General features: G+C 37.8%; 1 protein-coding gene across 11 annotated transcripts in view; it reads left to right on the top strand.

The window, feature by feature from the left end:
• Positions 1-27,460, top strand: part of LOC128026419 (calcium-activated potassium channel subunit alpha-1) — a 256,870-nt gene that overhangs the window by 179,582 nt on the left and 49,828 nt on the right. For 10 of the 11 annotated variants that reach the window (XM_052613540.1, XM_052613536.1, XM_052613538.1 and 7 more), the window contains exons 6-15: positions 8,181-8,256; positions 9,191-9,266; positions 9,659-9,829; positions 12,896-12,987; positions 20,640-20,750; positions 21,029-21,134; positions 21,258-21,340; positions 22,564-22,633; positions 23,366-23,521; positions 27,193-27,302. In XM_052613540.1, the coding sequence (XP_052469500.1) occupies positions 8,181-8,256; positions 9,191-9,266; positions 9,659-9,829; positions 12,896-12,987; positions 20,640-20,750; positions 21,029-21,134; positions 21,258-21,340; positions 22,564-22,633; positions 23,366-23,521; positions 27,193-27,302 (1,051 nt within the window). Of the gene's footprint in view, positions 1-8,180; positions 8,257-9,190; positions 9,267-9,658; positions 9,830-12,895; positions 12,988-13,073; positions 13,166-20,639; positions 20,751-21,028; positions 21,135-21,257; positions 21,341-22,563; positions 22,634-23,365; positions 23,522-27,192; positions 27,303-27,460 lie in introns of all 11 variants that reach the window. The other variant, XM_052613533.1, reaches the window with a different exon arrangement.

Here is a 27,460-nt window from a genome sequence, read left to right as displayed (position 1 = left end):
AGTACATGCAATGAGAAATACCTCTAGTTTTGTTTTCTTCCAGCTGCACTCCATTTCTCTTTATGGCACCTGTGCTTGTTATACCACAATGTTGGCCTGGTGTGCTTAATATTCTTTAAGTGTAAAGGAGCGAATTCAGACAAATCAGGAATATTATTTACAAAGTTTTTTTTGTTGTAGAAGTGATGCTTCTACCATATTTGTAACGAGGAGTTGAATTTGCAGCTTAAGCTATATGGACTGTACACTAAAAGACTATATAATTATCTGAGATATCATCACTGCTGCAAAATTTCAGTGCCATCAACATCAATTCCATGTGATAGTATTCAATCTAAAGTATGATTATGACCATGAATAGGTCCTGATACTTGTTGTCTAAGCCCAATATAGTTTAGAATGACTATGAATGCCTATCCCAATGCATCTTTTTCATTATATGCATGGATATTAAAATCGGCAAATAAAAAAATCATCAAATTCTTTGATTAAGTCTGTATGGTGTCTTGGTGGCTTGTATACCATGGCCAGTACAAACGTCACAAGTATTTTATCATTAACACTTATCTAATTGGATAAAATTATATAATATTACCATTACTTCAAATGAATTATACTTGAGACCAGACTGAGAAATACTGAACATATTGCTGTAAATTGCAGCAATATCTCCCTTTTGAACACTGCTCTTTGAACACAGGGAAGTCGTGACCTAGTGGTTAGAGAGTTTGATTCCTAACCCTAGGGTTGTGGGTTCTAGTCTCGGGCCGGCAATACCGCGACTGAGGTGCCCTTGAGCAAGGCACCGAACCCTCAACTGCTCCCCAGGCACCACAGCATAAATGATGCCCACTGCTCCTGGTGTGTGTTCACTGTGTGTGTGTGTGTGTGTGTGTGTGTGTTCACTGCTGTGTGTGTGCTATGGATAGGTGTGCACTTTGGATAGGTTTAATGCAGAGCACGAATTCTGAGTATATTCAGTTTTCCCTGATTGAGAAAAATAACCAGTGGTTTGTGAATGTAACACACGTGACATCCTGTTGTTCTGTAAGCCTGCAGATGTGAATGAAATAGTCTGAATGAGCATCTGTCCATTCTACACATCTATTAAGCCTGCTTCAGTGCACAGCTTTGGCCTGCTCTCCTGAATCCTGTTCCTCCAGCCTCCTCTGCTACAGGCCTCTCAGCTGCAGAGCCAGAAACGTGCCATCAGGTTCAACAAAGGTTCAATGGGAAAATCTCCATACTCATCGGGAAGGAGGCGGCGGGAACCGGCGCACAATCAAAATGAAACTTTAATGACAAAAATAAACACAAAACAGCGCACCAGCCCCTCACGGACGACTGGTGCGCACAAAATAAAAAGCAAACATAAAATAATGGCCCAGGCCTGGTCCTCTCTCGTCCTTCAATGTCTTCGCTCCAGTTTTATATCCTTCCATCTCCTACGTGGGACTCGAGACTGGCGGTGGGTCGCAGGTGTCGCTGATTTCCCAATCATTCCGCCGGCCTCACTCCTTGTTCCCACGTCCCTCGGCCCCGCCCCACTCGCCACATACCCACATCCCCCTAATTAGACTAATTAGATTAGTATAATATGTATATATATATATATATATATATATATATATATATATATATATATGTATATATATATATATATATATATATATACATATTATACTAATCTAAAGGAAACCAGGCTGATTACTTCAGAGATTGCAGAGAGAACAGAGACTTGCGTTGCATTTTCAGTGAATTATTCCAGTATTAGTTGATTAAGTGATGGTGAAAAAGTTGGACGGTTTTCAAGAGTGTATAGTGAAAGACCGCTTCTTAAACCAGAGAAGGTGAACATGTTGGTATTCTTGTGGGGGAAAAAAAACATGCAAGCACTGTCACCGACGTCAAGTTTTGTTATACTTTTCTTTTTGTTTTCATTTTTGAAAAGCTTGGAGGCTCTCTTATATATATATACAGTCTTGTTCAAAATAATAGCAGTACAATGTGACTAACCAGAATAATCAAGGTTTTTCGTATATTTTTTTATTGCTACGTGGCAAACAAGTTACCAGAAGGTTCAGTAGATTCTCAGAAAACAAATGAGACCCAGCATTCATGATATGCACGCTCTTAAGGCTGTGCAATTGGGCAATTAGTTGAATTAGTTGAAAGGGGTGTGTTCAAAAAAATAGCAGTGTGGCATTCAATCACTGAGGTCATCAATTTTGTGAAGAAACAGGTGTGAATCAGGTGGCCCCTATTTAAGGATGAAGCCAACACTTGTTGAACATGCATTTGAAAGCTGAGGAAAATGGGTCGTTCAAGACATTGTTCAGAAGAACAGCGTACTTTGATTAAAAAGTTGATTAGAGAGGGGAAAACCTATTAAGAGGTGCAAAAAATGATAGGCTGTTCAGCTAAAATGATCTCCAATGCCTTAAAATGGAGAGCAAAACCAGAGAGACGTGGAAGAAAACGGAAGACAACCATCAAAATGGATAGAAGAATAACCAGAATGGCAAAGGCTCAGCCAATGATCACCTCCAGGATGATCAAAGACAGTCTGGAGTTACCTGTAAGTACTGTGACAGTTAGAAGACGTCTGTGTGAAGCTAATCTATTTTCAAGAATCCCCCGCAAAGTCCCTCTGTTAAAAAAAAGGCATGTGCAGAAGAGGTTACAATTTGCCAAAGAACACATCAACTGGCCTAAAGAGAAATGGAGGAACATTTTGTGGACTGATGAGAGTAAAATTGTTCTTTTTGGGTCCAAGGGCCACAGGCAGTTTGTGAGACGACCCCCAAACTCTGAATTCAAGCCACAGTACACAGTGAAGACAGTGAAGCATGGAGGTGCAAGCATCATGATATGGGCATGTTTCTCCTACTATGATGTTGGGCCTATTTATCGCATACCAGGGATCATGGATCAGTTTGCATATGTTAAAATACTTGAAGAGGTCATGTTGCCCTATGCTGAAGAGGACATGCCCTTGAAATGGTTGTTTCAACAAGACAATGACCGAAAACACACTAGTAAACGGGCAAAGTCTTGGTTCCAAACCAACAAAATTAATGTTATGGAGTGGCCAGCCCAATCTCCAGACCTTAATCCAATTGAGAACTTGTGGGGTGATATCAAAAATGCTGTTTCTGAAGCAAAACCAAGAAATGTGAATGAATTGTGGAATGTTGTTAAAGAATCATGGAGTGGAATAACAGCTGAGAGGTGCCACAAGTTGGTTGACTCCATGCCACACAGATGTCAAGCAGTTTTAAAAAACTGTGGTCATACAACTAAATATTAGTTTAGTGATTCACAGGATTGCTAAATCCCAGAAAAAAAAAATGTTTGTACAAAATAGTTTTGAGTTTGTACCGTCAAAGGTAGACACTGCTATTTTTTTGAACACACCCCTTTCAACTAATTGCCCAATTGCACAGCCTTAAGAGCGTGCATATCATGAATGCTGGGTCTTGTTTGTTTTCTGACAATCTACTGAACCTACTGGTAACTTGTTTGCCACGTAGCAATAAAAAATATACTAAAAACCTTGATTATTCTGGTTAGTCACATTGTACTGCTATTATTTTGAACAAGACTGTATATAACTATATATAACTATATATATATATATATATATATATATATATAAATATATATATATATATATATATATATATTAGTGGTGGGCCGTTATCGCCGTTAACATGCTGCGTTAACGCGAGACTCTTATCGGGCGATAAAAAAAATATCGCCGTTAATCTATTCTCAAAGTTGGGTTGGGAGCTGGGTCTATACTAAGCAAGCTATGATGACTTTCACCTTGATATTTTATGTAACTGACTCGCTGAGGACAGCCTAAAAATATGCTCAGGACAGTTGACGGGCCACTGCTGCGCATCGTCACGAAAGCTTATCTTTCTCACGTGTTGTTAAGCCGTACTGCTTGTCGATTTAAACATTAAAGCATCCAAAAACTACACGCGGAAAAGCTGGACAGAGTAGCGCGTGCCGTTAGGTGCGCACGAGAGAGAGAGCCGCGTATCACGGACAGCGACACTGAATCGAGCTCTCTTCTGCGAAGTTCACCTCGAAGTTCCTCCTGCACCCGAACGAACAATTGCAAAATGCAGTTTGAACAAACAAAAAGATGTGAAAGAGCACAATTCAACACCACGGTGTTCTGGTGTTCAGAGAAAGGCGTCTCAAAACACTAGAACATCGAATTTGCTTATTTTTGCTATATATGTATATATATATATATATATATATATAGAGAGAGAGAGAGAGAGAGAGAGAGAGAGAGAGAGAGAGAGAGAGAGAGAGAGAGAGAGAGAGAGAGAGAGCAAAACTGTAATAATGTGAGAAATGTTAAAGGTGTCTGAATAAATGTAGGTTTGATTGTATATTTCATTTTTACATTGAAGACTATCCAGTGCTATAATTTGGTTTCTGTACCTTGACACCTACAAACTTGAAAAAAAAACTTAAACATTGGTGTGAAACAGGAGTAATGTTGTTTGCACCTTGTGCAATGTGGAATTTTTTTTTTTTTTTTTTTGTGACACAGCCAAGTATGGTGACTCATAATCAGAATTTGTGCTCTGCATTTAACTCATCCAAAGTGCACACACACAGCAGTGAATACACACACACCCAGAGCAGTGGGCATCATTTATGCTGCGGTGCCCAGGGAGCAGTTGGGGTTCGGTGCCTTGCTCAAGGACACCTCAGTCGTGGTATTGCCGGCCCGAGACTCGAACCCACAACCTTAGGGTTAGGAGTCAAACTCTCTAACAACTAGGCCACGACTTCTTTAAAGACAGTAACTGCGGAGTGATGATCTCTTTAAGTTCTTCAGCACATACATGTATGGTATTGCTGACAAGGAACTGCAGTGATTTGAGTTAGTCATGTTTTTAGTTACTTTACTATTACACATTAAGTGTTTGTGGTTTTATATAAATATTTCTTCTCCGTGGACTCAAATAAAATAACCAAATGTTTACACACTATCACAGCAGTGAAAAATCTCAATTGTAGTTAATTTGGTGAATTTAATTTCACAACAAATGTTCTAATTTACTGTGAAATGTATGAATAACATTACAAGTTCACAGTTGCTCTTGTAATTTCACTCATATTTATAAATGTTTCTACTGTATTTAAAATGTGTAATTATTGATTTACAGTACTTTTGTAAATGTACAGTCTTACTGGCAACCAAAATTTACAGTAAATGTTTTATGTACGCTTAATTTTATGAAGTGTGCGATTAATCGCGATTTAGGAAAAGGGTGTGATTAATTTGATTAAATATTTGAATCTATTGACAGCCCTTTTAACTAACTTTTAACTAAGATGTTTGAACTAAGCATTCAAACATCTGCTTACACTTTTTGGCACCGAAAGATTATGAAAAAAAAATGGAACTAGCATTTGCTAAATCGCAGGACATGTTTGATAATGAAATGTTTAAAGTACAATAATCCGCCAAAGAGTTTCTGTTCCCCAGTCTGAAATGTGTGTGTAAGCTCAAATACAAACCACAACTAGCTTTTGGTGTATGTCCAAGCAATCAAATACACACATAGTATTTTAAAGTGGCCAGCTTGGAGATTGTACACTTACTGAGGTACATACTGAACATTATTAAAAAGGCAATAAGTGTTGATCGCACCGGTGTGCGTGTGCGCGTGAAATGAGAGCGGTAGGATACACAAGCACAAAGCTCCATTTTGCAAACAGTTGAGTGCACAAGCCTTTAAAGGTGTTGTATGTAGGTTTTTGACTCTACTAAAGTATAAAAATACCAGGTGTTTGCAGATATTTAATAAACATGGTAAGCTAACATACTTGTTCATCTGAAAAACAATGTTACAGTCAGTTATTCTCCTTCGAAAATGTGCATTCCGGGGTGGAATGTTGGTGTTTGTTTTGGTTTGTGAAACCCGCCCATTGCCAGTTTACCCAATTGTATTTCAGCCAATTGCCAGTTGGAGGCAAACACAGCTTATTTCGTTACATTAATCGTAAAGTATGCTCGTTCCTGTTGGTGTCGGCAATCTGGCAACCTGCGTATGCGTCAAGTCAAGAGGAGGGACTGGGTGAAACAAACCCTCTCCAATATTTTGAATTTGGACTGCAATACCTAGTTCAATCACTCTGTGTCAATCCTACATGCAGCACCACCTTTAAAGTAAAACCCTTTGCCAGTCTGTGAGACACACATTTAGAGTCAGCAGTGGGCTTTGTTTTGAAATGTGCATTCTGCGCAGCTCATCACATTCGCAGACCTTCTGCTGGCGCCCAGTTATTAAACAACATTGCATTGCTGCAATATTTAATCAAATTAATCACACCCTTTTCCTAAATCGCGAGTACTGTACTGTAAATCAATAATTACAAATTTTAAATACAGTGGAAACATTTATAACATTTATTGCTGCAGGTACCACCTTCTGGATTGGGGGTAAATTGCCTGTATTAGTTCTAAGGCCTCATACGGAGATATCATTACCATGATGGTTCAGTACGAATACATGTATTGTTCCTCCCCTAATATATATAAATATATACGTAATTTTGATCGCGAAAATCAAAAAAATCCTGGAGGGAATGTATTGCTATGAAATGTACCTTATCTACCATAACAGTCTCACTTCATGGCATCAACAGCATGAGAAAACATTATTATACAAGCCCTGTGATTAATTCAGGATAGTTTTTTTTTTATTTTCTCCTTTGAAATCCCTAGAAGGGTCAGTGTATACAAAATCTCATCAGTCAACTCACTAACAGAGAAAGGGTCAGAGGAAAGATGCATGCGTGGGAGTTTAATACTGAAAAGATCAGACCAAATACGTCAGAGATTGAGGCTTCAATCAGGGTTTTCAGCCAGTGGCAGGTGTCACTGTCTAGGCTTGAAGGCTCTGGATGCATTCTGACGTTCATGCCTATGGAAACTTTATTTCTTTCTCTCTGAGCAAATTAGATTTTTTTTGATTCAGTAAATCTGAGGTTACACATCTTTCAAGTTCTGAGGAAGCGTCACATTCTGCGTTTCGGAACTTATAAAGGAGTAGGATCACGGAATCATGATCTCCAGCAAGTTGCTAGTGTTTCGGGGCCCACGGGGCACTCTGGTCACAGAAACGGTTCAAGAGAGCCGACGGCGCAAAAAGTCTTGTGCTGACCTGTTTCAGAATGGTTACCGTGTGAAGTTGGGCCCAGGCCAGATAGGAGACAGCAAAGAGAGTGACAGCCTGAGCTGCCTCCATGTGCTGTCTAACTGGGGTAAGACATCCTTCCTTGGGAACTTGTACTTTAATACTGTATTTGCAGAGACTTTCATTTAGATTTTCAGATTTTCATTTATTTACTTTGAGTAAGAGCTTTTTGGGGGGTTATTGTAGTGTTTTTGTTTCCTGTTGCTGAAGATGACATCAAACTTGCCATAAAAATATTTCTGCAAAGTGAAACTGGTGAATCTGATTTATTTTTGTATGAATTGGAGCAAAAGCTAAGATCCTGTGTTTCTGAATAGATGATGTTTGTGAGGCTGAAGGCAGGGATAATGCAGTTTATGTAAGAAGTCTGCTGAAAGCTGGGGATATTGTTCAACAATCTGCTTTCTGATGCACTCATTTCAGCACCTACATCTCTCTCGCTCTCTCACACACAGAAGTGTGATTGTTCCATGGTTCTTTTTTTTCTGCTCTAAGCCCAAATAAACTGATTGAAGTTTATAACGACCAAAACTTGTAATATTGTCTGTTTTTGAAGACCCATAAAATATTACTATTATTAATTATTCATAGCACTGAGGTAACCCTCCTAAAATTTGGCTGAAACGAACAAACTAACAAACAAAAAACCTTTCAGCAGTTACACACATAAAATATAGGAGATCTTTAAAAATGAAATACTGATGATTCTCCTTTCACCACCTACTACACTTAGCAAGTAGCAAATCAATACTTAATGGCTGTGGTCTAAAACTAATGCTTTTTGACAAAAAAATAAATAAAAAAGAACAGAAAAAAATTGCTTATTTGAAAGGGGGTAGGTAACTCCAATTATGAAGTGTTCAAAATAGAATATAGATTCTAATCTAATGTTCCATTTTGAACCCATTTATTGATCCTCGACTGCTTTTCTCTTTTCTCTTGCAGGTCTGAGGTTTCTAAGAGCCTTGAGATTGATACAATTCTCAGAAATTTTACAGTTTTTGAATATCTTAAAAACAAGGTAAGGCCGACAACACATCACGCACCTCTGTCACTCTCAGTTTCAAAAGTTCCACTCTGCTGGCATCAACACACACAGTCTCTACAGCTCCTCAGGAGTCTCTGGTGTCCCTTCCAACGCTTACCACACACCTCTGTGGCTTTGCCCCAGAAGTCTTCAGGGCATATAGCAGAGCAGAATGTTTTCCCTGTGCATGTATTGTGCTGTAGATAAGAGAACAGGGCCGCGCTCCAGCCTGATGAATGCAGGAGTGTGAAGCAGACATGCCTCTGATTGATTCCTCCTCCACCAGGCTGTCACACAACGAAAGATGAGCGCCTCTTGACACCTCAGTGGTATTTCATAAATATGTCAATGAATGTGGAAGGAATTGGAGAAAAAGCCGTCAGCACCCTACTCGTTGGTTGTAAAACTGCTGGACATTTCATTTATTTTAGCTGCCATCTTGTTTTTCAGTTGGGGGATATTGCTAAGATATATCACACCGAACTGACACAACTGTCAACAGGACGTTACTTTTCCAAAACTGTATTTTCTGTCATTGGCTGCTGAAGAAGCGGCATTCACATTGACGGTGATTTGCAGTGATCGAAAGTGATTTGTATTTTTGTGAGAGTGGTGATTTTAGTTGAGTTTAGTTTAGTTCATCTGTGTGCAGAATTCACACCAACGTGGTACAGATACAGTGTCAAGTAGAAACCGCCAATGTAAACGCTCCTATAGACTTAACAGCTCCAATATGCGTTGGTCGTCCTCGAGATCCCACTATCTTCTGATTTGTTTGCTGATAACCTGTGTGTTCACTCCCAGCGAGCAGCGGCAAGGCAAGGCATCGCTCGTGTGTGTGTTGGGCTCAATAGATGACTGACTGATCTGTACGTCAGTGTGATGCGTTTCACTTTGAGAGGTGTGATGTAACTCTCGTCTCTCACAGTAATTCCATCAAGCTGGTGAACCTGTGTTCCATCTTCATAAGCACATGGCTCACTGCTGCAGGATTCATTCATCTGGTGAGTGAAAAAACACACACACGCCCCCCTCTCTCCCCATGCCCCTGGAGAAATGACACCGAGAGGAGTGCTCAAGCAGATTCGTGGGAGGAAAAAGCTCCTAGCGAGTGTCACATCTGTTCCTTTGTGGTATATGTGGTTTGTGTTGTAGTTCATCTAAAGATCCGGTGTTTTGTGGTTCTTTTTTTCATGTTTTTGTTTTGTTTTTTGGGGGATGCGCCAGAGGACATCTGTGCCACTAGATGGCAGGAGACTCTGATTGCCACTAAATCCTCCGTTTGGTTCCTTTCACAGTTCATCCTTGTGATTTTCTGTATGGACAGTAGATGGCTGTAGAGGATCGTGTTTAGATCTTTCAGTAATTCAATCTTTGCCCTTCGTTCCTCCGGCAGGTGGAAAACTCAGGGGATCCATGGGAGAACTTCCAAAACTCTCAGCCGCTCTCATATTGGGAATGTGTGTACTTATTAATGGTCACTATGTCCACGGTGGGATATGGAGACGTCTATGCAAGAACCACTCTTGGACGCCTTTTCATGGTCTTCTTCATTCTCGGTGGTCTGGTAAAATCACTTTTCCTCTTGTTGGCACTCCTGCACCCCTCCCATTCCCCAATGCAAACAACTACCATTTAAAAATCATGCAAAACTCCTGTGATCTGACATCCTCATAACTGTCGTCTTGAAATTCTAACAGTTTTTACCATGCCACAGTCTTCATGATAGCCTAAATTATTACACCATTTTTACCATATGTCCATTGTCTTTGTAATGTTTAATCCCCTGCTGTTAAGATCCATCACCTTGTTTCACCATTACAGCCCAAGTTAAGATGAAATGTACATTAGGACTGTGCGATATGGGAAAAATATCTAATTGCCATTTTTTTTGACAGATATTGGCGATTGCGATTTGATTTGCGATTTTTACATTTGCAAAGTCAAGCTTCAGCTTAACATTGTCAATAATGTGCAACACAGTATGAGTATCATTACACTGCTGAAAAAAATAAAAATAATAAAAATAAAAATACATTCTTACAGTTTCCATGAAACCATTACAAAATTCCTTTTTGTTTTTGGCATTATTCAAATAGGAATTACTGTTGTTCTATCCAATACAATATATATATATATATATATATATATATATATATATATATATATATATATATAATTTGATTATAACGGTATAACACATTTTATAGAATTAACTTAGTTACTGAATTTCACTGGAAATATTTATTTTTTATGTAAATAAAGAACTGTATTTCTTTAGTCAATTATTAGAGTATTACATGTTACACTGTATTTGGGATTTTAAGAACAAGTGGAAAATGTGCTGAATGTTTCATTTCATTAAAGTGAAATTAGCAAGCGGCTAGACTGAATTTACATTAGTTTTAAACGAGGAACCAGGCGCAAGTCGACGCAGGTTGTGCGCGTGCGTCAAGTCTCATCCATACTGCCAGATGCGCTCATGGAGATTTGCGGTGCAGGGTCCCATGAGAATATAACCGAGCGTTACGAAACAGGCTGCGTGAGTGCGGGACGTGTGAACGGCTCGTCCGTGATGCGGGATTTGCTCCGCGTGAGGAAAAGAGGAGCGAGTATGAGAAGCATTCAGAGACACAGGAGGTGTGTGCGGTCTTCTGAATTGGGAATGGCGAACATGCAATAAGAGATGCTCTTGATATGCATTGTGACGCAGCTCTTGTAATTTATTATTTTTTTTTTTTTTGTCTTTTCAAAGCTTAAGTTACATAACGTTTTTTCTTTAGGTTATATTTTGCCTAACTATTGATGTGACCCTGTAGACGCCATAATCCCACTCTGTCTCTCTCCTGCTTTCCGTTTTTTTTTTTATATATATATGGTGGGCGTTTGGCTACAGCAGATATGATTGGGGAGAACGGAGGTGCCCTCACTCTATTGGTTGGTAAGACTGTCACTCAAGACTGACGGTCATTCATATGCTCTGGAACAGAGTAATATCGCGTCCACATCGCAGGCTTTTGCGATTAGCAAATCGCAACGTCTCAAATCGCGATTTTGATTTCGATTAATCACACAGCCCTAATGTACATGCATTTTGTAAATTTTTGTGCTATAATTTTTGATGCTATATTACATCTCGTATTATGTTTATTGCAATTTAATTAGTATTTAAAGAAATGCATTTTGACTATAATATGTTGCTATTTTCTTAAAACAGTTTTGCGGTTTCAGGAATCCCATCCTTCTGTTTCCCCCCGAATTCCAACAAACACAGTGGCAGGCGGATGGCCCATAGTCCTGCTTGAGCGTCACCATAGCAACAGCAGCCAAAAACACTCTTATAAGTGCATTTACACCAGAGTAACTTAAGATGAGGATACTAGAGAAACAAAATAAAGAAATAACATAAAACACGATGTGTATTTTTTGCAGGAAGTTTTTGGTAAAATTATAATTAATTCAACTCAATTGCTATTGTGGCCAGGTAGATTGATTGCAAGTAAAATACCAAAATTGAACCTAAATAAATTTGGTTACATTATTGCAAGTAATGGTTTAGATTAGGAAGAAATGGCTCCTTAAGGTAACTCACATTCACATTTTACAGTGTATAATTTTTGAATTATGATGTCATTTTGAAACTCTTTCATAGAGACAGTTAAAAAGAAATGTTCAGATTCAATAATCAATATATATTGATTAGTGTTTAGGTGGCTAACAGACTCGAGATCAAGGTATAGATCATCCACAGGCATTCAGAAGGCCTCATGTGAAGCTTATAAAGACATAATGCAGGACAGATGCGCTTCAGTTCTATCACTGGACACAGAAGGTTACAGCTGTCCAGACGTTTCCATAGCAATCTGCTATTTCTTTTTGTTTTTGAGGTGGGCTGGAAATAATCACTGCTCTGATTTATATCATGTGTTCAATTAATGACTTCAGTATGGAAATGTTGTAAAGCGTCAGATCTGATCAGGCAGATGTCATAATTCATCAGGGCCCTAGAGAGAGGTGAAGAACCTCTCACAAATCTCTTCAGGAGGTCAGGCTGACAACTGTGGGATTAAGATCCCTAGTAACACACAGCATGGAGATAAAACAGAACTTCGTCAAGGCTGCAATCTTGCAAAGTGCATCCAGCTCATTTGAAGCACACTAATGAGTCTTAATGTTCTTTGCAGCTGTGGGCGATCAGACTGGACTATTCAAATCCACTTGCCTGCATTAGTGTTTGTTGGACAAAACATGGCATGTAGGTTTTTTTTTCTCTTCCTTATCTGAAGACAGTTTTTTGTGCTGTCAGAGAAAATAAAGATGGACAGCATGACTAACTTTTTTTTGTGTCTCCAAACCAATGGAGTGTCTCCAAAGTTGGCCTTTTGTACATTATTTCATTTTCCCCTCAATTTGATTTTTATTTTTTAGAAGCACAATGGACATTTTTTTAGATTTTTTATTTTAATTATAATACAAACTAAAATAAACAGTTTACCAAGCTATATCATTTGGTTTTTGTACCAAACACGTACATTTCTGCACCTCAGAGGTTGAGGGAAAAAAGTCCAGACACGGACGGGTCTCTCTGCTGTCTTTTTTTAGCCTCTGCTTCTGTCTCCTATCTTCTCCTTAGGCCATGTTTGCCAGCTACGTCCCTGAAATCATAGAGTTAATAGGAAACCGCAAGAAATATGGTGGTTCCTATAGTGCGGTAAATGGCAGAAAGTAAGTATTCCAGGTGCCTCTGTGGCTTTGGTCACAGCAGAACCCCTCTTTGCATGCACTTTTCTTTTTCTGTTCCATGCATGTAGGCCATGTTTGCTCGCTACGTGCCAGAAATTGCTGCTCTCATCCTTAATCGGAAGAAATACGGAGGGAGTTATAACTCAACACGAGGCAGAAAGTAAGTCAAAATCCAGATCCAGGTGTGGTTGTGTGACTCACATGCCCCCATCTCTGATAGAGAGGGGGTTAGTGCAGAAAAAAATGATAGGACAAAAGAATGTCACACTGTGACTGGAGACCTTGGCCATCGAAGCCACATGTCAGTGCCCTTTGCTTTGTGTCCGTGGCTTCTTTTCCATAACACATCTGCTGCATTTTAATTTCATTACAGTGACTACTGTTGCTTTTCCATCTGTTATGTGCTGCCATAGAATCAGTGTTTGTTTGGCATTTGAAATAGAAATTAGCAAAATGAATGATAGATGATCACTAGCTTATACTGTATGTAACGATCAGATGAAAAAAAAAAGAACGCTGTTCACTTAGTGTCATCATTGTCTTGTGTTTGTTTCAGTTTTCTGTTCTTTGAGTTGTGCTCATCATGCTCTCTGTGAATGGATTGTTTTGTTGTTGCATGCTGCAGTGAGAAAAGCCTCTCTGGCTGTGCGTCACTGCTGGCCCTTCACCTCATCTCTGTGTGACATGACTCTGGCCCTGATCTTCAGTCAGCGCACACCCTGAATGCCTGGATGCCTCTGCTCTCGCACTGGAGTGGCTCCATTGCAACTGGCTTGCTTTTTTGCCCCGCTTGGTATTTTACCATGTCCCGTTTTTTTATTTTCCATTTCTAAGATGACCCCTGAATGTGAATGTGGATAATTTGAACCCCCTCCACCCACTCGTTTCTGGCTCAAACACGGCCCTGTCATCAGCACAGCGATTCTCCCGAATGCTCATGTTCAAGTTCTAGAGCCCCCTCTCTTAGTCTCTCTCATGTGCGCTCTTTCCCAACCCATTTCACAGCGTGAAACAGGCCCACGGTCACGTCCGGCTTTCATCATCTGAATTTGAGGGCAAATACTAAGCCGGGAGAAAGCCATTAAGAGCCCCTTTGTTTGATGCCGTTTCGCTGTCAGTGAAACAAGATTGATGAAATGTTATGTTTGGCCTCAGCCCCACGTTTGGATTCGCAGTCTGGTGTTGAGAGAAGGCCTTGTCAAAAGCCTCTCACTTTCTTTCTTTCTGGCTATGCATGCATCTGGTTGCAATTACAGTAGGCTCCAGCTCTCTGGCCGAGCAGAAAGACAGGCACCAGGCTTCGCTTTATTGTTTAAGTATGCATAGGACTGTGTGCTCATGAACGGACACATCACAACACCTCCAAAACGTGTCAGGATATTTATTTCCACTGTCAGCACATTTCCGACAAGCTCAGGCTGGTGCAAAATACATAAGTGTAGAGTTTAATTCTGCATAAACTCACAAAATTCTTTATAAATATATATATATATATATATATATATATATATATGAAGTCCATGAGTAGGTTTATGAATAAACATTGGAGGCTGCATAAATGTTATAGAAATGCAGATTATAGTAATATTCTGTGTAGAGTTTAGCTTGACTTTAAAATAAAGAATTAATTGATCATTTTTAAAGTCTCTAACTATATTTGTCTTGTTTTGCATGAACATTGAATTAACGGTCACTTTCATTCCTTCGTTACTTTGTTAACAAGGTTCCAGATCTTTTGGACTTTCTATTCATTAAAGGATCCTGAAAAAAAAACACTACAGTTTCCACAAAAATATAATTTTGTTATATATTAAATATATTTATAATAAGAAATGTTTCTTGAACAGCAAATCAGCATATTAGAATGATCTCTGAAGAATCATGTGTCTCTGAAGACTCGAGTAATGATACAGAAATTTTTTATTTGCATTACAGAAATAAATTACATTAGAAAATGAATTAAATGTATTCAAATATAAAAGGTATTGAAATATAAAAGGGTAATTTTAAGTTATAATAGTATTTCAAGGTATTTTTATACCATGTTTGATCAAATAAATGCAGCCTTGGTGAGAATAACAGATGTCACACACACACACACACACATATATATATATAACCTTTACTGACCACAATGTTTTGACTAGTAGTGTGTAACTTTAAGAGTAACTTTAACATAGCACATGTGCACCACTTTTTTTAAAAGTGTGCACTCAGTGTACTGAAGTGCTTCTTAAAAATCATCTTTATCAAATGATTCTAATTTGTCAACTAAAAAATAAAATAAAAATAACTTTATAGTATCTTTTACTTATTTATTTTGTATTGAGCCTGACAGGTATAGTCTCAGTAGTTTAACGTGTAATCTCTGATCTTAAAACCATGCAGCAGCCAGGTTTGTGAGGGCTGTTGATGCCAGCATGTGTTCAGTGTAGCGTTTAACGATCAGAACAGGAACGCAGATCTGGATCTATGACTGTAATATAGAAAAGCGTTCTGTTGGATCAGGCCGGGGTCTCTGTGGTTTCCATTAGAGCACTGCTGAAACTGACATAAACCCAGAGTGAACTCTGAGCTCATGCGCTGCCTCTGAGCTTCTCTCCAGCATCTAAGCCACACCAAGAACGTGAAGTTGGCACCACTTGCCTCCACAGCCCAGGCCTGTGTTGGCATGTGCATGCATGGAGTAAGAGTTGAAAAGAGGACGGAATGGCATATAGAAATGCCATTACTGATATGCCTCTCACAATGCAATAAAATGAGGGAGATCAATAGAGGTTCAGTCATCTGGTTCTCTGACTTCAGCTTCGTTGTGTGTGGAGAAGTCCATGCATTGCAGACTGTCTGATGTGTTGTCTGAGATGTTGGACAGCTTACTGCATTGTCCTGCTAGTTATAATGCTAAAATATAACAGAAGCTTGCATTCATGTATAACCTCCTGTGATCCAAAAATAATAATAAAAATAATAATTTGCATTAGAGACAAATTCAATTTTTATAAAGTAATGTTTGTCTTATAAAATGTACACATTCTGAAAATGCATTTAATAACAAAAATTAAAATTCTATTATCATTTCAGTCTCATTCCAATCCAAACCTTTCTTTCCTCTGTGGAACACAATAGAAATTATGCAGAAAATGTTTTTTTTTTTTTTTTTTTTTTTCTGTACAATGGAAATTCTGTACAGTGTTGTTTAGATTTTACTTGTTTTAATTGTTATTTTTAAATACATTTTAAAAAGTAGTTAATTGAAATAAAGCTAAAATAAACTATAAATAAACTTTACAGACAAAAAAAACTAAATTATTCAAAATGATGAAAAGCAATGAAAAATGTTGCATTGGCAACTATGTTTAATGTATGTAAAATGAAGCTAAAACTGAAGTAAAAATAAATTACCAGCTCAATATAAATAATAATAATAATAATAAAAATGACAGGTACATAAGATTATTATTAAAAAAACTAATTTAAAATATTAATAAATTATATAATAGTATATAATATATAATAGTATATACAGTACTAATACAGGTTTGGAAACTGTGACATTGACTTTATTTACATTTTTGGGTGAACTATTCACTTAAGTTAAAAAAATATATATGTTAAAAGATATTACATAATTATTTGTTTATAGACTGTTTCAACGGCATCAACTTAAACAAACGTTAATGCGCGTGAGCGCTTTTGTGGACCTAACTTAACTTCCGGTAGACTCCAAATAGAATCAATAACAACAGTCAAGTCCCTCTAGAGTAGATATTTTTTGATAACAAACAAAATATGTTTGCTGCGTGGATCAGGCGGACTTAATGAAAATGCAAATTCATTCTTTGCCAGCAGGAGATGTTTTTAAGCAAAGACATAAAGCGCGAGAAATAGAGGTTTCCCCAGTAACAGCTGTAAACAAAGCAGAGCTGGTACGCTCACACGCTGCTTTATCACGCATATAACATGCAAGTCCTACTTCAGAAATACAGCGATATAAAAACAATTGTGCCTCGTTTTGATATTTAAACATAAATGTAAGGAATTATTATTATTAAACGTGCAGTACGTTACCTAATGTTACGTTACTCATGTTTATTTAACGAAGCCTTTTTGAAAATCGATCAGTTTTAAAATTGTGGCGAGTCTCCAAAAATAAATAAATGTATGGGAAACACATCCCGCAGCACAACCACCTGAGCCCAACTTCAGTCTAATCATCACCTTGGCTTTAACTGCGTTTGTAGATGGCACCGCAGCCAGACCGATATACACAACACAGACCAGAAGTTAACTTAGGTCCAGGCGCGTGCGCCCGATGAAACCGTCTATATAATGTTTACTTTATGGTTTAATTACACCAAAAATGATTTGTATAATATATACATTTGTATAAGTCGATTTTCTAAAACAAGCCACACGAGAGAGATTAAGATTAAAAGTGCTCCACTCGAGATGAGATGAGCCATCTATTTAGATTACTGGTTAGTCAACATGTTTTTCTAAAGGACTCATCTTAAGCTTTTACATTTGGTACCCAGAGTGTTAAATACCTGGTTATTTGTGAGCCATACCCAGTCTTGCAGCATATGTAGGGAAAATGCAGTCAGATATAACATAATGGAGTGTTTTTGAATAATTACAGTAGTTTAAGGAGGTGTTAATGACTACATAGTTACCTAATTAAATTAATTATTGTCCCTTTGCATTGAGTTGTTTATTGTAATAATGATGGAGCCCTGGCCCCATGTGGACTACATGTGGTCCATCTCAAGCTCTGTTCTCTCTTGGTCTGAAGAGAATGGCAGACATGCACTCCTTTCATCAGATGACGTTCTCCTCACAGATATCATTTGGACACAGCTTTCCCTAAAACACTGTTGATTATAAAAGTCTGTGATGAGTGCAGAAACAGACCGGAGACTTTTTGTTTGACTCTGAAATGATTGATCAGTTTAAGGATTAGAGCAGTATCAATGGTTTCGCTGCTGAGGCTGATGTTCGAGCTTTTTTTTTTTTTTTTTTTTTTTTTTTTTTAATGATTTCCATACTTTAAGTGCTTTTTTTTTTCACTCTTATTTGGCATGATTCACAGTGCATGCTGGTTAACTACCCTTCTGCATTTGCTTGCCAAGTTTGTGCACATTTTTAATTTTATTTCAACTTATCGTGCATAACATTGTTTTGTAGCCCAAGTGTTCTCTTCACTGTGTTGTTCGCAGTATAGTGTTGTTAGTGTGTAGATTAAAGTTGTTGTTGTTGTTTTCTCCTCACAAGAATGTTATTGTTTAAATGTTTATATTTTACAATTATTATTTTATCCTTGGTAAAAGTTTTTTTCTTGTAATTATTCATACTATCTATCTAATGTTCTATTTTGCATCCTGTATTGCTTTCACTGGTGGTACCATAAACTTGAAAAAAAAAAAAAAAAAAAAAAAACACTCCCCGCAGTGGTGAAACACAATCAGTAGCTCAGTCACGCACGACTGATAGCTCATCCAAACATGGAGTCAAGATGTCTGACATAAGCCGAGACAGAGTCTGTTTGTGTCCATGCCAGAGACTCTGTTCTAGAGTAAAAAGAGTGAGAGGGTTGTCATACAAAACTCTGATTTAACTAAACCTACTTAAACTGGAAAACTTGAATAATGTGTCTCTCATCAAGCCGCCCCTATGCCAGACGCTGTTGGCTTTACACCAAGCCATCAACTCAAAAGAGTCTTCTCATCCCAGGACAGTCATGCATGCAATTACTACCACTCATTAAATACAAGAGGCCAGATCTGTGAAGATCATTATGTGTGATAGCATCCAGACACTGCAACCATAAAGCCTCCTCGCGTCCCTCTGGCAAACAGAGATCCGCCTAATGTTTGTCCAGGATCTGAGCACAAATAAGCACCTCTCCTGCAACTGAGAGTGTACAGGCACATACACCCAGTTACAATTAAGGTCAGCAGCCGCTGTTCTTTGTAAACTCATGAGCACATCATGTCTGCTGAGACATGAGAGAGTTAGTTTGGACAGATTAAGATTGATGACCATGCATGGATAAAGCTCTTGAGACTTTGACCACAGCAGTATTGGAGTAATCCAGTATGGGAAGTGAAGTGATCCGCAAAACCCCATGGTTAAGGCTCAACTCTTTAACCTCCTGTTGCAAAGAAGCCCTGCTTGACAAATAAAGCATTGTTATTGTTCTGCAACAGTAATAGAAGAGGCCATCAAGTTGTTAGGATAGTAATGATGGGCTGTAATCTTTTTTACGAGTCAGATAATTGCAGACATGAAAAACTCTTAGTGTGTAGTGTGGTATATAGTTTAAAGGCTTAAAAACGCAACCTTCAATCGATGGATTTTTCCATGACTCTTTCTGCAGATTACATTGTTTTGCCAGTAGGTGGAGACAAGTGACTGTCTTTGAGTCATTAAATAATAAATCAACTGATTTGTTTAAACACTAATTTATTTAGCAAAGGAATATCTGTTCGACTTTGAGTCACTAACAGATGAATTCATAGTCAGATTCGTTTAGAAATTAAACGTCTCTTATGAGTGAGTCATTGAATCATTGATTGAACTGATTAAACAGGTGAGTTTCTTCATTGGTGGGCTACTGAATTATTTGTCTACTGATCTGTTAAAAAATACTAATTTAATAAAAAAAAAAAAAAAAGAAAGAAACACATGCAAGTCACCGAATAACAATAAGACTGATTTGTTCAAAAACACTGATTCATTCAGGAATCAAAAATAGTGACTGTCTTTAAGAAGTGAGTCATTGAATCACTTACTCAACCAACTAGATTAAGACGACTAGGTCTTTCAGGAATTAAATGTCATTATTGCTTGTTTAGATTTTATTGTCATTGGCAATACAAAAATATACAACTGACTATTGTATATCAAATGTAATTTGCTCAATATTAAGTAAATTGTTTACTGTACTGTTGTGTAAACAACAGCAACCTTGTTTGTGAGATTATTGATTAGTTCAATTATTTTATCTTTAGCCTTTGTCAATACAGCACAAAAGCACTATTTGAGTGTGGTGTATATAGCCAGTAGATGTCAAGGTAGCTCACTACTAGGTTTAGGAACAGCTCTAGAGTATGAAACTAGATCTTACTATGGAATAAATGAGCCCCAGAAGACCGTGACCTGAGTCTGTTTGTTTGTTCCATCTGATTTATTGCAAGTTTTTCATTCGGTGCCTGTCCGGAGAAGTCACGGTTAGAGTTCATGGCAGCCACAGATCCAAAAACAATTTAACTGCTTTTGACAGTGGTTCCGATACATGTCAGTTAGTATTGATGTTCATGTCAACATGCGTCCTAGCACAGAGGTGGTTTGGCTACAGAGACACGTCTTATTAAGAACATTTGACAAACCAACATTAAAACGAAAGATTCTATGTTGTTTGTCCTGAGAAGTTCAAAGCACTTCATTTAATGTTTTAAACCACGTTTATAAATATGAGGTAAAACTGTTATGACTAGAACGGACAGTGAATATTTGAAAGCCACAACATTTAATGTTTTCAAGACATTTTCAAGACTTTATGGTCCTTTTTAGGATATGCCAGAGTTTTGTTTTATTTTATGTTGCACTTTTCAGCTGAATTTTCCCCCTTACAGGCACATTGTGGTCTGTGGTCATATCACGCTCGAAAGTGTTTCCAACTTCCTCAAAGACTTCCTACACAAGGACAGGGATGATGTTAATGTAGAAATCGTTTTTCTTCATAAGTAAGTACAATTCCCTTTGGAATACATTTTAGAAACTTGATGGAGCCTTTCCGCACTGTAAAAGAATATAATGACTGCTTGTTACTAAGAAAAACAAATAAATCAAATATAGCTGCCTGTTTTTATATAACAAAGAGATCAGCCAATAAACTGTAATGACATTCTTTTGTTAGCTGCTAGTGGTGCTCAAATGACACATTGTTCTCAAAGACTTATAGCATTCTCAAAAAAGCATTCGTCTTCATTATAACACACTTTCTCTTTTTGCCAAATTCTAGTATTTCCCCTAATCTTGAGCTGGAAGCCTTGTTTAAACGTCACTTCACTCAGGTGGAATTCTATCAAGGTTCGGTCCTCAACCCACATGATCTAGCAAGAGTTAAGGTAAGTTTGAGCTGACAGTTTAATAAGACATTATATTTAATAATGCAGCAGACTGTATATTTTTGATGTTTTAATGCTGTTCTGATCACGGCGGCGTCACCTTTTCTTTTACATCTTATACAGATTGAGTCAGCGGATGCCTGCTTGATTCTTGCAAACAAATACTGTGCAGACCCTGATGCTGAAGATGCCTCTAATATCATGAGGTCAGTTCGGTGAAGGGCTACGTTTGCTATCAACACATTTGATCACATCTCATATTGATGTTTGTGGGCAGCTTCATACACTCCGTAGGGACATCCTCCTGTAAAAAAGGAGGATTGCAAGCTGATGTCTTTCACCCTCCTGTGCTGTTAAAGGAAGGTGTGAATGGGATACTCAGCATCTCAGGTCAGATTCACACGTACCTGGACACAGATGAAAAGAGCCAGAAAGAATTTCCTTTGGGATGGAGTCAGCTAATATTGCTCTGAAAAAGTGTATTTGAAAGGAGGGCAAACATATTTCCCTTCCACCTTTCATGCTGGAGATGTTCTCTAGCCATGAGTAATGCACAGAACTGCACCCAGCCTGGCCTGTTTGGAAAATGAAATATTAATTTAGGCAGGTCTCAGGGTGCTCTTTTGAACTAATGTGTTATAGAGCGGCTTAATATGGAAATAAATTCTGCACCTCTCTTTTACGAGACTGGAGAGAAATCCAGACTGGATTTCAGAGGGAAATCACACTGTTCCGCCACATATCACAGGCTCCTCTGTTGAAATGAAAGATTTGTTCCTTTTTTTATTCATTCAGCAGATGCTTGTTTTTAACCCAGAGTGAGTTACGATTGTGAATACTAGGACTTAATTAAGGTTAAAGGTGCACTCAGTAGATTTTTGTTTACATGCGGGAGCAACATGCTCCATGCAGAATAAAACAGATTTTTCTAAAAGATTAATATGTCTGGAGTGTGACTGTACATCATTTTAATATTTCTCAAAAGTGCTGTTCATATACTACCATTCAAAAGTTTGAGGTCAGTAAGAAAGAAATAATACTTTTGTTTAGCAAGGATGCATTAAATACTAAAAGTGTATTTGAAATGTATTTTATTTCAATTTTGAAATCATCGAAGAATCATGAAAAAAATTGTTTCCACAACAGTTTCCACAAAAAGTGGAATGTTTTCAACAATGAAAATATTAAGAGATTTTTCTTGAACACCCAATCAGCATATTAGAATGACCCCAAACTTTTGAAGTCTATCTTTGCATATTTTTTAATAAGCAATACATTACTGAATGCACCATTAAACTAAATTCATAAATCTAAAGAAACAAACCAAGTTGAAAATCTATATATATTCTATCTTTTTCTTTTCCACTAATGCCATTTTATGTTTGCTTTAACTGACCTGTAAATGAATAGTTTCTCTCCTTTTTTACAGAGTAATATCTATAAAGAACTACCATCCAAAGATCAGAATAATCACTCAAATGTTGCAGTACCACAACAAGGTAGGACGTGTATTTTTTCTGTTGCTATGTCAGTTCGAATCAACAAGAAAATGAACAAGACCTAAACAGAAAGAATACAAAAAATTTATAAAGAGGCTATAATTTTAATAAAATAATATATATATATATGATATCTGCCATATGAGAACAGGTCTTCAGATTCTGCTGTCCATGACAACGGGAGTTTAAAAGTTCAAAAGAATTAAATGCAGTATGTCTACATATTTTTTCCCTCCAGTGTTTATCCCCTATTACAGCAACATGAACACAGCTTTGTATTCATCAGGGAGTGCTGGAACAGGATATAGATGTTAATGACTTGATGGATGTTTTTTGTTCGTGGGACATTTCACTCGAGAGCAGTTAAATGTCAACTGTTTTAGAGGACTGTCAACGAACCCGCTGTGTTATCATTGAGATATGAAATAGTGACGTGCTGCTGTTATGAGATTTGCTTTATCAGTTTGACAGATTTATATAATCTAACAAGGAATGGGAGACCGTGGACTGTTGTAACATGGTTTGTTGTGATAATGTTTTGTGTTTTAGACTTTAATATAATATATGTATCTGAAGTTCATGTTTTTCTGCTACAAATTAGTTTAGATCAACCACTTCTCCCTAAACTGTAAGAAATGTATTGATTTTGTAATTGTTTCATTACTACAGTTGTTAGACTTCTCAGCAGGGGACATTGTTAACTTCCCCTTGTCTCGTCCTGTGTGTCCTCAGGCCCATCTGCTAAACATTCCCAGCTGGAACTGGAAGGAGGGTGATGATGCGATCTGCCTGGCCGAGCTGAAGGCAGGCTTCATAGCCCAGAGCTGCCTGGCACAGGGCCTGTCCACCATGCTGGCCAACCTCTTCTCCATGAGGTCATACATCAAGGTACTGTCAGCCCGTCTTAGGCCTTGATAAAACCCATAGAGTAGAATCAGCCTCCATCCCCACTTCAGCTCAATCACCAGAGCCATTATGGTATGGCGTAAATCATCTTCTGAGCCTGGCGGTCTCATTTGGGACCTACTCGGGACGGCAACACAGCATTGCCGCTGCCATTATGAGGTAATTTATATGAGTCAATGGCATGGTGGAAGTGAGAATGTAAATTAGTGGTTTTTCCTCTTGCTGAATTTACGGTCCTCCTGCGTGCCGATAGAGTGGGGAAATGTGAACCATGTGTGTTTCATAGTCAATGAACTGCACCCCAAAGCCATCTTTATTTATCATCCAACTCAACCAGACTGCTCAGAGTCATACAGATCGCTCTTTTTAAGAAAACACTAAATAAAATGATCCGAGGCCTGAATGGCTGCAGTGAGGTGGTGGGTTGTTATCAGGTGGTTCAGATTTGGATGGAGCCCTTTGGAAAAATGGAGAGATCAAGAGAGAGCATGAGTGTGCGATCAGACTGAAGAATTTCGCAGAGACCGTAAAACTTATTCTGAAATCCGCAAGGGGTTATATTTTACTCTCTTTGATTTTTTTTCTAAACTGTGCAAGCCTTCCACATGGAGAGCGGCATTCTCTTGTCCTAAAGAGATGAGGAATGACTTTGTTTAAATGTGGCATGTGTGGAAACATCTGCAGGGCACATCACTCTTCTCATAAAAACGCAGACGAGAGACGTCCCAGACCACCCATGCCAGAGTGCAGCATACAAACACACAAATCAAACCTCTCAGACCAATGTCCATACTCATAAAAGATACCATGGTAGCACCACAAATACTTTCTATGTCTCAAACATGGTTGTTTATTAAACTGTTGTTTAGTGAATACCAGTTTGTTATATAATCATTTCCCAAAATGGCTTTCATAAATTGCAAATGCCACACGACACATTTACAACTATTATTTTGGTGTCTTATCACTTTTTTTTCATATTCAAAGTAACAAAATAATTTTTCTACGTAATCACTTATTGTGAATACTGGACTGGAGGTGCACTAATGTCTAGTGAAGTTTTAATCATGCATTAACTGAAACGGCATAGACTAAAAGATCAATCTTGGGATTTTAGAATCAATATCGATTTGTTAAAATAAAGATATATAAAACTAGGATTTTTACATGTAATTTCTTTCATGAAGTGATTAAAACAGTGCTGAATTTGTTATGTATAAATATCTACTGAACCAAAAGACCCTTACCAAACATTTTCAGTGCAAAAATATGTGTATCGTAACACCCCTATTGTCCATATTGGCAACAGCCTTCTAACCTTGCTAAAACTTTGTTAGTCACTGATTTGAAACACATCTATGTAGGCAGCAACAAATAGTGATTCTGCTTCAAGGCATGATTGATTTCCCTTAGAGTTTGACATTAGCATGTTACTAAGCTAACATTGATCAAATTAATAGAAAAATAAATCAATACTTTATTCAACAAGGATGCATTTATAAAAAGTGTCAGTTAAGACTTTAAACACTGTTCTAACAATGTCTGGCAATGTTCAAGTAGTAGGTAATATTTACGCTTCTGTAATGTAAATATGCAATTTCTATTGCATGCATAAATCAATATTATCAGCATGTTTAATGTTCAATAATCGTGAGTTGTATCCTTTAACTTTAATTGGCAACCAAAACAAAGCCTCTCAAAACTTCTCGCAAACATTTCTTGTGCTTGTGTGTAGGCTCAAACAGCACAGGTGTTTTTGTAAGCTTTCATCTGAAACCTCTTCAGTCAGATTTCATTAGCAATTTCACATAAGGCACAGTGATACCCAAATAAGACAACACAGACAATGTGTGAGAGTTTAAGGGCAGTCTGTCTGCGGCAGGAGCGAGGTTCGAGTAGACAGCAACATGACTGATTTGAGTGGGCTTCAGGAAGCAGAGCAGAAGGGTGTTACCGAGAGGTGTTAATGAGACCCACACCCCAGAGACACAGCCACAAACACTTTTGCAATATATCTGTTGTCCCTACTATAAATCTGTGATGTGTGACCATTCACTACAAATAAAACCACAAGAATGTTCAGCATGAATATTTTATCTCTTCAGGTTTAACAAAAAAGCAGTAAGCAGAGGGGTTTTGGATCAGGCTCTCTAGAGGGACTGGAGGAAATAATTGTTCAGTGGGTGTGAGAGAACACGCCCGCAGCACTTAAATCAGCTCTGACAAGCAGGACACGAACGTGCGGGGTAATTTAGGGAGCCTGCAGTAAATGGCTGCCATCTCTTTAGGACTTAATGACAAAACTCTACCCATTAGTGCCGCCCTAAAAGATGCCTGCCCAGAATGCAAGTGCTGTTAGCCTGGCAGTGGGAAAGGGAGTCGGGCCTGGCTTTGAAAGCCTCTTTCTGAACTGTCTGTCAGACAGACGTCGGCTGGGTGAGATGGCTGACTAATGGCAGAGTGTTTGCCTAATGGCCCCACTGCTTATCACAGCCCCACCCGCCCCACATCCTGAGACGCATGTAATGAGAGGATGATGAAGAGAGCAGCTGTGAGCTCAGACACCGGAATATGCCTGGCCTTTATTCTCCAAGTCTGACAGAGGTTGAAAAAATGAGAGAGCAACTTCAAAGTGTAAGGCATGTTTAAGCCGTGTTTTGCTTGAATGATTCTCATGGCATGAGACTGTGCCTATTGCATCTTTGGGACTATTCAATTTATTCAGGGAGATGCCATATGTAATTTGATGCACATGAAACAAGGCTTTGAGGGACAGAATTATATACCATGCATTTAGTAGATACATTACCTCACATCTCATTTTCTCAAGTTTTCTAGAGCTTTTTGTTCACTGGAAGATTTTTGGAAAGACATGTTTGTAAAAGGATAGTTAAAAAAAAAAAAAACTGTCGTCAGTTATTTACTCTCATGTTATTCCAAAACCTTAAGACTTTAGTAGTATTGATTTCAGTGAAAAATCAATTACACCAAAACTTTCACACTTTAAAAATTGTTAAATGAATCCGTATGAATCAAGCAATTTAATCCAAGCCTTCTAAAGAGACACACTTAATATGAAAAACAGATTTATTTTATTACTTTTATTCACATAAACACATGGACATAGACTACATCAAATATAGTAAACAAACATTTGTTTTTTTTATGTGTGTTAAATTTTCTACTTAGCGTATTTAATGCGCTCTGTTGTATGAGTTTTTGAAAAGCCTACATTTAATCTATTCAATCTCAAAGTCTTCTGAAGAGACACAGTTCTTTATATAATATAAAGCTATTGTGTCTTTTCAGAAGGCTTGGATTAAAGTGCTTGATTCATATCGACTTCTTTTATAATATATTTATGGTTTGATGTCATTGATTTATTTTAATAGAGAAACAAATCACTCAGGTTTCATTAAAATATCTCAATTTGTTGATGAGCAAAGATTAGCAAATGTATGGGATTCAACATGAAGTTGAGCAAACGATAACATAATTTTCATTTTTGAGTGAAATATCCTTTTAAATCTTTTTGTAAAAATGTTTGGACATGTTCTGATTGTTCTCTATTAATTCCCATCAAATGAAATATGTTGTCCTCCCTGACTGTGTATATCTGAATCTTTTTTTGTTGTTGTTGTTTTTTTGTGCAGATTGAGGAGGACACATGGCAGAAGTATTATCTGGAGGGAGTGGCCAATGAAATGTACACTGAGTACCTGTCCAGTGCCTTTGTGGGGCTTTCATTTCCTACAGTTTGTGAGTAAGTATGCTTCTGCTCTAAAGCACGGGAGCTTTTCTGCATGCCGTTACTCTGTATGCAAACACACTGTAGTAAATATAATGTCCACACTTAATGTGAAACTGCTGCTTTACACAATCACAGCCAGTTGAAACCAATTTGATGTTTAATGTTTAAAG

This window comes from Carassius gibelio, chromosome A13, assembly GCF_023724105.1.
Source record: "Carassius gibelio isolate Cgi1373 ecotype wild population from Czech Republic chromosome A13, carGib1.2-hapl.c, whole genome shotgun sequence".
Classification (NCBI taxonomy): Eukaryota; Metazoa; Chordata; class Actinopteri; order Cypriniformes; family Cyprinidae; genus Carassius; species Carassius gibelio.
Note: the sequence above shows the minus strand (reverse complement) of the source record. Positions and strands in the feature narration are given on the sequence as shown.